The sequence below is a fragment of the Dipteris shenzhenensis genome, chromosome 1, assembly GCF_047967505.1.
Source record: "Dipteris shenzhenensis isolate YYH24624 ecotype China chromosome 1, Dip_SZ_1.0, whole genome shotgun sequence".
Taxonomy (NCBI): Eukaryota; Viridiplantae; Streptophyta; class Polypodiopsida; order Gleicheniales; family Dipteridaceae; genus Dipteris; species Dipteris shenzhenensis.
In genome coordinates, this window is record NC_141596.1 from 49,825,259 (window position 1) to 49,836,203 (window position 10,945).

The 10,945-nt window shown below is 41.0% G+C and overlaps 1 protein-coding gene across 3 annotated transcripts in view; it reads left to right on the forward strand.

Annotated features, from left to right (window-relative positions):
- The window catches only part of LOC147905977 (vacuolar protein sorting-associated protein 26A-like), a 129,886-nt gene extending 124,715 nt beyond the window's left edge, over positions 1 to 5,171 (forward strand). For 2 of the 3 annotated variants that reach the window (XM_087382575.1, XM_087382593.1), the window contains 5 exons: positions 3,443 to 3,509; positions 3,604 to 3,648; positions 3,799 to 3,854; positions 4,035 to 4,222; positions 4,369 to 5,171. In XM_087382575.1, the coding sequence (XP_087238701.1) occupies positions 3,443 to 3,509; positions 3,604 to 3,648; positions 3,799 to 3,854; positions 4,035 to 4,222; positions 4,369 to 4,544 (532 nt within the window). In that variant the 3' untranslated portion in view covers positions 4,545 to 5,171. The remainder of the gene's footprint in view (positions 1 to 3,442; positions 3,510 to 3,603; positions 3,649 to 3,798; positions 3,855 to 4,034; positions 4,223 to 4,368) is intronic. The other variant, XM_087382583.1, reaches the window with a different exon arrangement.
- The last annotated feature ends 5,774 nt before the right edge of the window (positions 5,172 to 10,945 follow it).

Consider the following 10,945-nt stretch of genomic DNA (forward strand, 5'->3'; position numbering starts at 1 on the left):
TTGAAAAGAGAGAAACTATATGTTGTGGTCTGTATAGTGAATAACAAAAACTGTAAGAAATGGAGACGTTACAATGAGATCATGCGCCTAAAATATATTGCACAGCAAACAATACTGTTACTCATAGTAGATGTCACAGTATAGGTTGGGACACTGGGCGCCAATATGGATGTCTGCTCGATGAAAAATGCAGCCTTGTTCTAAGTTGAACATGTATATCTGCTAATAGCTTTACATTTAATGTGTGCATTGGCAAGTTATGCATTTGGGCCTGATGGGGGAGTCGCTCATTGTCTATTACTGCATTCTAAGCCTGATGATTCTATCCTGTATGTTTTTCCGAAAGCCACAGATGCAGCTGTGAAAGAGATTGCAACGTCATCCCTAAACAAGAAAATTGAGTATCCAATGATAGCTTGGTACACAAAAACGCAACATTTATAGAAAATAGAAGCAATAATATCAAAAGATCAATAAACAACATTATTTTGTAATATTATAACCTGTGTGACACTAGATGTAAAGATCCTTTAGGTCTCGAGATTTCGAACATTGATTTCCTGTCCATATTTCAAAAAACATTCTGCTACATGGTAAAGCTTGTTCTTATGTATTATTTGTGCTTAGAGTGAATATATGATGGAAAATACATTATTTGGTTTGCTTGATACATAACTTTGGATTTTGTTTTTCTTGGACTAGTGTCATTTATATGGTGTTGTTGTAGAAGCTTCTCTCCACAAAAGGCTTACACATCTTAGAGGAGAGCTGTCGACATTGCTGTTGGGTCCCACTCTAGGTGTGCAAGTGCTAGCCTATTGTTTCATTGCTTCATGCTCTGTGATTGTGCTGATACCCTTGGTCACAAAGGAACCACCGTATTGTTCTGAAGCGGTTACATCAGAAGTCTTTTGCATGCCCAGCAAATTGTCTCCTCATGGAAGATTGTTGTTAAACATTAGAGGGGAGCGAGAGGATGCAGGGAGCCATGTCTAAGCCCAAAAGTTTCATGGAAGTCACATGCTTTGGGTTGACCGATCATCTTTGAGAAAAAGACCAGACCTTCGCAACCATGTTTTGGAGGTCCTGAAACCAGCCTTCAATTATTTCAAAGGGCAGTAATAGCAGATTGGCAGCTAGAGTGCCGCTGCACCAAGACAAAGACACAGATTGGCCCCAAATCTTGGCGCCCTTTCGATATTTCTTTAAGTGAGAGGCCCTGAAATCCAGGCTACATACAGGATACACTCCTTACAACTGGAGCATTCCACATCCCAGTGAGCAACCACATACCTTGCATAGCCCTTATTTTTCACTGCTCTCACTACCCCCGGCAGTAGGTCTCCATCCCTAGTCCAGGAGGCTTGCACCCAGCCCAGAACTGTTACTAGCAGCCCACTCAGCCACTCAGCTCCCCACAGCTGTCACTAGTGCCCAATTAGCGAACTATCCGCTCCAAGCAGAAAAGGGAAAGCATACACAAGCTTTCTCCACTGTCCAGGACTGTCATCTCCAATAGTCTCTCACCCAATTGACAGCATACATCCTGAGACATCAACTTGATTTCCATAAGAGAACTGGCATCACAACGAAGCAAACACTAAGGCAGTCACACCTGTACCATCCCTCGCGCCCGGGATACTTCCCATTCCCGGCATGGATTTCCCGACCCCTGCCTACTCAGCAATGGGGCTGGACCAAAGATGTGCCATCTGCCTAGCAACCCTTGCCTGCATGTGACCCATATCCTAAAGAAACCAAAGCATAATCTCTACTGAAAGTGACCTCCATCAAGCATAGCTATTGGAGCATCCATTTCAGGTCCAAAACACCTGCACTCAGCTTAGGCCTGTTCCTAGCAACCAGTACTTGGTCACACAGACTCCCTTAGGATGGAGGTCATAGCTATTGGAGCATCCATTTCAGGTCCAAAACACCTGCACTCAGCTTAGGCCTGTTCCTAGCAACCAGTACTTGGTCACACAGACTCCCTTAGCTGCTTTGAGTGCCCTCTTAGCCATTCACCTGCTCAGGACAAGGATACACAACTAGCATCCATTGGCAATGCTTCATACTCTGGTAGGCATCAATGCCCCATGCTTACACTTTGTTATGCATTGGCTCTCACCAAGCTTAACAGTAAGCATTTAATTCTGATCCTGCAAAAAGCCCTCAGCCCAAGACTGTTTCTAGTAGCCTTACCAGGCCACAGTCCATACAAGTGAACACAACCTGCCCTTGCTTTCTTGCATGTGCAGCAATCTGTACGGACCTGAGCATCTGTACAGCCTGTAATTGGCATGAGTACCGAACAGCTGTACGTCTCTTGCAGCCTGTGTCTATGCCTGTAATTCCGTACAGCCAACCTGTACAGCCGTACAGTGGCTCTGTACACAACTGCCCGTACACCAGTGACGCACATCCATGTCGTACAACAGCGTCTGTAACACCTATTAATTGCTAGTACTCGCAGGCCATACTATGCATCCCGTGTACTGTCTGTACCAAACAATGAGCTGTCCGTATAGAACTGTATGTCATCCGAACACCGCAGATGACTACAACTGTGCATAGGCCATACAAAAACTGTATGGGACTACGCCAGCATTAATTATTGCCCGTGACCAGTTTCATACAAAGGCTGTACCAGCCTGCAATCCTTGCATTCGTGCACCCATGCTCAATGGTAGGCAACCAGTCCGTACAAGCGTGTGGATATCAACCGTACTCAGCCCGTACTTAAGGTACACACAGCCAGCAGTGTCTTCTACAACCGTGTAGTCCTCGGCTCCCGTGCGTGCCATAGCTCTTTTTCGTAGGCGCCAACTCCCGCGGGCTCTCTCCCTCCTCCCGTGAACTTTTGTGCGCCATTTTCTTGCTCAAGGCCTTCCTTGGCCTTCCTTTCCAAAAGGGGCTGCATGGGCTTGCCACGTGGCATTGCCTTGGGCTGCCCCCAAGGGCCTTCAATACCCCCTAGCCCCCTCTAGTGGGTCCTTTGTAGAAGGTGCTGTGATATGATGCAGGAATCTATTGGAATTGAAGGAGCGATTATTTTTGCATGATTCCCATCTTGTTTGGCACTTCATGCATACTGTGTATGCATGTCCCAATGATGGTGCCAAAATTTGAGAATATTTGTGCAGAGTAGAGAGTGAATGTGCTGAAGAAAGAGGGGGATGGAGGAGATTGTTTCAGCGAAGTAGCTCTTGGGAAGTGCTCTGTTGTAGACTTCTATTTCTTTGGTTGCATTGTGGTCTGCACGTGAAGGCAAATGGTGGTAGTTCTGATTTGATCTCGATCTCCTTGTTCTCCTATATAAATTCTTATTTTTGCAGAAAAATATTGCCTCTTCGAATAAAAGAGCATGGTGATTGAGGTGAGAAAAACACGCCATATTCCCAATATATCTTGCAGCTCATCACTCTGAGAAATCTTGCCACAGGTATGTTCTGAAGTTGACTATTGTACGGGGTTTTGGCTTGTCCATAATACAATATAAGGATTTCTGGGTATGTAGCACTGTGACTTACAAAGTCTCTATTGTCTTGCTAAATTGACTATAACAAGCCTCACTAAAACCACATTGAACATTGTGTGTTCCAGGTAAGAAATCCTTCGCCATTGCCAGAAATAAATAACAGTATCAAAGTAAGATGTTTGGTCAATTAGCAATGTTTTTTGAGATCTGAATTCAGTTGCTGAACACATTTTGTCAGTGATTCGACAGTTGAAAGATATTGTATCAGGATTTTCTCATGAGATACTTATTTTCTGAACTATGCTTTGGAACTGCTCCAGATGGAAGTTGGTATTGAGGATTGCTTACATATTGAGTTTGAATTCAGCAAAAGCAAGTAATGAAAACTTCTTATTCTCTTCTTTCTTTTTTTCTTTTGCTCTTAAGCACTTCATCAATTGATTTAACTTAAAATTGTTTTGCTGTTATTTGATATGAAAGACATGGGCCATTGCCAAGATCATTACCATTGAAAATTCTTTAAATCTAACATGGGCAGAAGATGTCTATCCCTCAGGTACCATTTGAAGGATGTAATCATTGGGAAAATCTATTTCCTACTTGTTCGCATAAAAATAAAACATATGGAACTTGAAATCAGGCGGCGAGAATCAACAGGTTCAGGGGCAAATACTTTCCATCAAAGTGAGACACTTGCCAAATATGAGATTATGGATGGTGCGCCTGTTCGAGGTATGAAGATGTGTAAGTCAATCTGTTTCTCTAATTGGATACCATGAACTGTATAAAAACAGTTGATTAGTGAAAGATTAAAAATATGTGGTAATTTAGTTAGTTGCATAGTGCTGACATTGATTTTTAAATGCTGTATTATTTTGGGTTTTGTACAGGGGAGTCCGTTCCCGTTAGGCTGTTCTTGAGCCCGTATGATGTGACTCCTACTTACAAAAATGTCAACAATAAATTTAGTGTACAATATTTCTTGAATCTTGTGCTCATAGATGAGGAAGGGAGGCGGTACTTTAAGCAGCATGAGATAATCATGTATCGTTCTGACCATACATAAACTAGGATACACTCCCCATTTAAGAAAGTCAAAAAGTTTCATTGTGATTAAATCAGTTTGCAACGTTTGTTGGGTTGATGAAATAATTGGGCAGCACCTTCTTTTTGGATGTGGAAGATTATCACAAGGTTTGTCAATCTGGCTTCCCAGTACCGATCTTGATGTCCCACAATTATACCATGCTGGGTATCTATGGTAGTGGGCATCATCATCCTTTTACTCGTGCAAAAATCTGTGCAGGGGAGAATGAACATTTTTTTCAACCACTGTGTTGTGAGAGGTAATTGCTGGTAATTAATCTGTAGCTAACAGGCATGGTTGCCATATTCTTGGCTTGATGACAGGATTAGTAATTTGTTGAGCAGAACAAAGCATAGGATAACTCAAAGGACATTGTCCACTTCAGCTTCTGATGTATTTCTTGAGAAAGGTATTAGATATACGAATAAAGCACCTAAGACATGATGAGGGGCGTATCTTCTTTGACTCTCTCTCTCTCTCTCAGAGAAAAGAATGATGCTTTCTTTCCTTTCTGTCCTTTCTAGCCAGATGATTTATTGTAATATTGTAGTCTGGCAAAAGCATTCGATGTGACAATATTTGTTAGTTTACTGTAAATATCAATTTGAGGACCAAGTGTTGAACATTTTTAAAATGGACATCCATCAAATTGAGGCTGGGTAGGTTCTTTACATACTCCTGCATTCTTTCACATAATGCAAATACCTTTATAAGTGTTGAGTCCTACTCATTTGGCATTGATTTTAAGGCAACTATAAAATTGGAAAAATTTAAAGGTAAAATTTCATGTCTTTCCACAAATGAATTTATAGATTGGTGCAATTATAAATATCTAGAATACATCTACATATGCACCAGTTACATTAACATACATTATATGCAAATTCTGCTGAAAACTTACCAAAGGTTGATGCTTTGTACATGTAGCGCTTTTATTTATAAATGAGCAAACAAGAAATCCATAGAGTTGGATCCCTTGGGAGTGTGCGTTATTAATCTATAAAGATGAATTTATGGAAACTACAATAACAATCTAGGGGTTTTGGTGGGTTTTCTTGAAATATATGATTATCAAGTTGTTCTTTAGTGCATTTGAAACATCATCGGAAAGTAATTAAAATTCTTTAAGGTTAATCGCAATCAATCTGATGAGCAATGATTTGAGGTTTGCCAATGGGTGCAACTTTTTCTATGGCATGATGTCAAGAATTGATGGGTGGTGTTCTTCTAGTTGCTCGACTTGGGTTGAGGGCAAAGAACCTAGCTTCCTTGCCCTCAACCATGTTTATTAATTTTGAGGCTCCCAATTCCATTGAATGAACTCGTGTGTCCAATATTGCAAGTTCATCTCTTTAGGTGATATTATTTTTATGGTCCTTGTGTTGTTGCTTTGGTCTTTCATATTCTTTTATGTGTCTCCCCTCCCTTGTCCCCTTGTCTTTTTGCGACACTAGTCATATCCCTTGTTGCATGATTATGTATCGCTAGTTCTAAATCGGTCAACACATAGAGATCAAGGCCTTGTCCTCTTGTACACTATCATATTCCTCCTCTATTCCAATGTGCCAAGTTCATCTCTATATATTGTTAAGGTCCCATTGTGTCGCTTTGATCTTTTGTGTTCGTTTTATTGCTCATGAGTATATGCATGAAAAGGCGGACACAAAACCTATGTCTTGGACTACGGTTGGGGCAAGTGGTTGTGTTGGGGAAACAATTCAATTTTAGATTGCTATTAACTTATATTATGTAAAGTATCACATAGCATGTCATCATTAGGTGAAATTTGAACTAAGTGGAAAAGAAACTGAAGCGTTCTCTCTCTCTCTCTCTATCTCTCTCTCTCTCTCTCTGTCTCTCTTCTTGGACCTTGACATTTATTATACATTGGGGTCTCTGGGTCTTGCCTCACAATTGTATTAGCCCCTTGCTTCTCTCAGTCCTTACTCGGCCCCCTCTCCCCTCTCTCTATCATTAGTTAATTGAACAGACACATGGCAGATCCTACTCATAGATTAGTTGATGGGCTACGGGAGCAAGCCCAATATACTTAGGAGCACGTTTTTAGAAAAGTTGGCACCATGCAATTGTTGGAGGAGCCTTCCAAAAGAAGCAGACCTTGTCTGGAGTAAAAGCCAAGCTTTTGGCCATTCTTGGGCACCTTTGCATCTAGATTCTATAAATTGATCCCAAGGGTTGCCGTTGTACTCAATTAGTTGCCTAGCCTTGATGCACCTTGCTCGTGTTGTTCCCTCCTAGCCTTGATGTACCCTGATCTTGTTCCCTCCTAACGTTTTTGCTACTTCAACCTTGTATCTCCTTGTTTCTATGCATAGTATATCAATAGCATGTTGCTTCTCCACGTATTCTCTTCTATTCTCTTGTAGAAGACGCGTAGATCTTGCCTTCCCTCTTGTTTATGGTGATTTGTTGCACACAAACTCCATGAGAGTTGTGTTTGTGTTGCGTGGTGGTTGGGTGTTGATGCATGCTCTCGCTTTCCATCTGTGTATGTGGAAGTTGTGAGGCTCTACGCAAAATCTCTTTGTGTGTGAGAAGAAGCACTGGTTTGTCCTTTTGGATGGTGCATACATGCTCATACATGATCGAGTATTATGCAGGAGATTTGGCTCATCCATGCTGAAAATATTTTGAGGTATAGTGAAAGTGTTGCCCAAACTTTCCTTGGTGAGTGCGTCTTTGTGTGGTTGAGGTTGGTGCTCCGCGTCACTTGTTCTTGCATAGCCCTCTATTTTTGCTAGCTTGCAATAGGTTGTGTGTGAGAGTTAAAAAATGCTCCCAACATATGAAGGGCATCAAGATAAACTTAGTAATGCTTCGGCAGTGAGAGAGAATTTTGTGCTGAGTGCAAATAAAGACAATGTAGAGAAGATTAACTTTTACATCATCAAGTGCATGGAAGAGAGATATTGCCAAGGATGTTGTTTAAGATGGCTGGGGGAAGGGCCCTTTTATGCAAGAAAGGATGACAAGACCTATGAATTGTTGCATTACATACGAAGCTACAAATTTATATATTCGCATCTAGTTCAAGCCATCACGTCCTCAATTGGTCTGACACAAAAGTGACCAAAGATTATGGCCTTATTAACTTTAGAGAAATCCCAATACCTTTCTCCATCCTATGAAACTCTGTTTTGTTTGTGCTTTTCAGTCAGTGTATTCACATGAATAAAACTCTTTTTGTTACTCTCTTGGAAGCATTGAGAAGAAACACATGCTTTTCTTATACCTTTTTTTGTCTCAAACCAGTGCTTCATTAAGGAGCATATTGTTTCTTTCTCTCATTCAGTTTTTTCAAAAAAAAAAACCATTGTTTCATTTGGTAGGCAACTAGGGTAAGAGAACCACTTGAGAAGGACGTATCTTTTTGGTATTTTTGGATGTCTAAATACAATCGGTAGGTTGAAGAGTTAAAAGAAACTTCATAATGAGTCAGAATTATGAAATTGGGATGAGTGATAAATGATAGGTCCTCTAAGTTGCCTAGGTAGCCATTAAAGACATACTAAAGAATACCAAGGGGGAGGTCGACAAAGAGAATAGCTCCTATCCACTTATGAAGTGGGAGATACCATATGTATATACATACATAAATACAAACGTGCGTGCGTGTATGCGTACATACGTACGTGCGTACTAGCGTGCACAGACTCACACACACACACATACATACATATACATATACATATACATATACATATATATAAATATAAATATAAATATAAATATAAATATAAATATAAATATATATATATGTTATAAAAATATAAAATAAGTCATATTCAAAATCTTTTTCTTTTATTATGTCTGACATACGTGATCTTCAAAAGATGATTTTATGTGCAAAATTTTATGATTTTGACATCACTAGTTGGCCAAATCCCGTTTTTGTGCAAATCTCCTATTTCGGGCTATTTTGCCATTTTTCGGGCCTGTGGGCGTCGGTTTTTGGTGCCTTCAGGGTCAATTTGGGGGGTTTTGGCCCACTCCGGACACACTGGTGATGTTAGAATCGTAAAATTTTGCACAAAAAATCAAGGATCTTATATATGCATTTAATGTGAAGCTTGAGTACTAGACTGACATTTTTGCAGTAAGTATCCGCATTTTATGGCATTTCCCATATTTTGAGTGCAACAAAAATAGGTAAATAGTGAATTTCTTAGAGGGTCCCAAAAGGAGTTCCCTTCTTTCCTAATGCCTTCCTTGGATGTCGAGATAACACCAATAATATTAGTGCCAAGGATATGTCTCACGAATGATTAAAAAACTGACATAGTAATCAAAATAGCCTTGAGGAGAAACTCGCTCTTTCTCTATCATGGTTGATTAATCTTGTACAAACGAAGATCTCAAATTTCGATTGTTGTAATTAAAAGGTCTCCAGTACTGTGACATGCATATCCTAAGCTAAGCTCTTGAATTCATGAATCTATTGATCAAAACTTTGTGCTCAAAGTTAATCACCAAGAACAATTTCAGCATATGAAGTTAAATCTTGAACAAAGACCAAAAGAATACAATTACTGTTGGGGAAAACCTGGGTGGAAAACTTCGAATCACTTTTGCCTTGTGGTTCAAGGAGAAGGCTGCGTGCCGTAAAAGCTAAAATAAATTACAAGCAATGCTTTTTAAACTTTATTAAAAAACATAGCGACCTAAAACCTGCTGCCACTAGCTCAAGAGCTACAGACTTTCACGAATTGAAATCCGCAAGCTGTGTGAGTGCTTCAAAATTGGCTTACGATCAGGTATGTCTATCAATTTGCAACCACTTCTTTGTTTGTCTCTTTTGTCCGAGAAAAGTTCTCGTTAGAGGCTCCATAATCCTGTGATTTGGGCCTGCACCGGACCCGTTAGCGTTGCCGCCATAATCTGCTGTTACTGCTTTTCTTGTTCCTGCTGATCCTGCTTCGCTATAAACTGCTGTTTCTGCTCTTGCTGTTGGGCTGCTCTCTTGTTGCATTCAAAGGTGTATTCTGTAAGACAACATTTTCACGATATAAACCGTTGTTAGTAGCCTGCTTAGCAAATCTTCACGTGAGCACACAAAGTGCCTGTGCAAGGGAGGAGACTCCAGACCTCGAACGAAACTCAGTCACAGACCACCCTAGAATTAAAAAAACCGATAGGCTTCTTTGTCAGACGTCTTCACAGCTCTGCCATGAAGTATACAGTCTTCCCGTGTTGCTAGCAAAACCTGCTGCTCGGCAATTTCGTAATCAGCGAGGAGGGAGCTTCGAGTGGACACACCAACACTAGTTAGGATTTACATGGGTCGTGCGATGCATCTTGCAGCTCCCGGGTTGGTCCCCACTTCCATAAAAAAACAGATTAGAATTTACCAAGTAAGTAAAACGACTATTGTACGGGACGAGCAGTAAAACTACGTCAATTTTTCATGTGATTGAAAGCCATATCTTTAAACTTCCCGTAAAACATAGGACAGGGCTCTGCTTTTACGTAGTCATGAAAACGTCAACGGAGAGAAGTATCGGAGGGTCCCGTCATCCTCATCAAATGTCCGATTTGCCTAGTTTATTATGCTCACGCGTGGGGCTTCACAGTAAATAAATTGAAAGGAGATGTGGGCGAAGAACTCCAGGGGTTGTCTAGTAGTTCTCCTTACTCTCATCCAATTAGCTCCATCCACCAAGGAGAGGTTCCAAACAACCGAGAGGTTGAGAGCAAGGCAGCCAAGGTCGCGATGGTAGTTTTAAGGAAGAAGGAACCCATTACCTTGCTGAAGGAGGAACCGGATTCACTACCGACGCTAAACTTATTGGATTTCAAGCTAACATTGTCAATGAGCAAACAATAATCCAAGCGTCTACTGAGTAGTGTGACGACAATTAAAATTTAAGTCTGTTCTACGAAGGTAGAGGGGTGGCTATTGTAGCTATTGTAGGCAATCACTGACCTGTACAAATCAACAGTACGATCTGACTGTCGAAACCTTCTGACGGTTCTTCATCTCCAACGTTATGACGACTTATGCTCAAGTATAGACTCCGACGAGGTTTAAAACTCTGTCGCATTCAGACTACCGCACAGTGCAGGCCAGCCTGAGCCGCTAGAGCCAAACTTAACAGTGGCACTTTGGGAGGGACAAGAGTAGTAAAGATGTTACGCACGGAGTCCAATCAGAAATCCCTCATCGTACGTAGGAGTCGTTCTTGCTGTAGTTGGAACTTGGATTAAGATATGGAACTTGGTTTAAGATGACCTCCCGCCGCGTTGCTTCTAGTACTCCAATCTTTAGAAGGCTGCTGCCCAACCAGCATTTCCAGAAATGCAGCCCCGTGAAGGTTTGAAGGCCTTCTTTAATGCAGCTTACTCTTGGAGGTTGGAGGTGT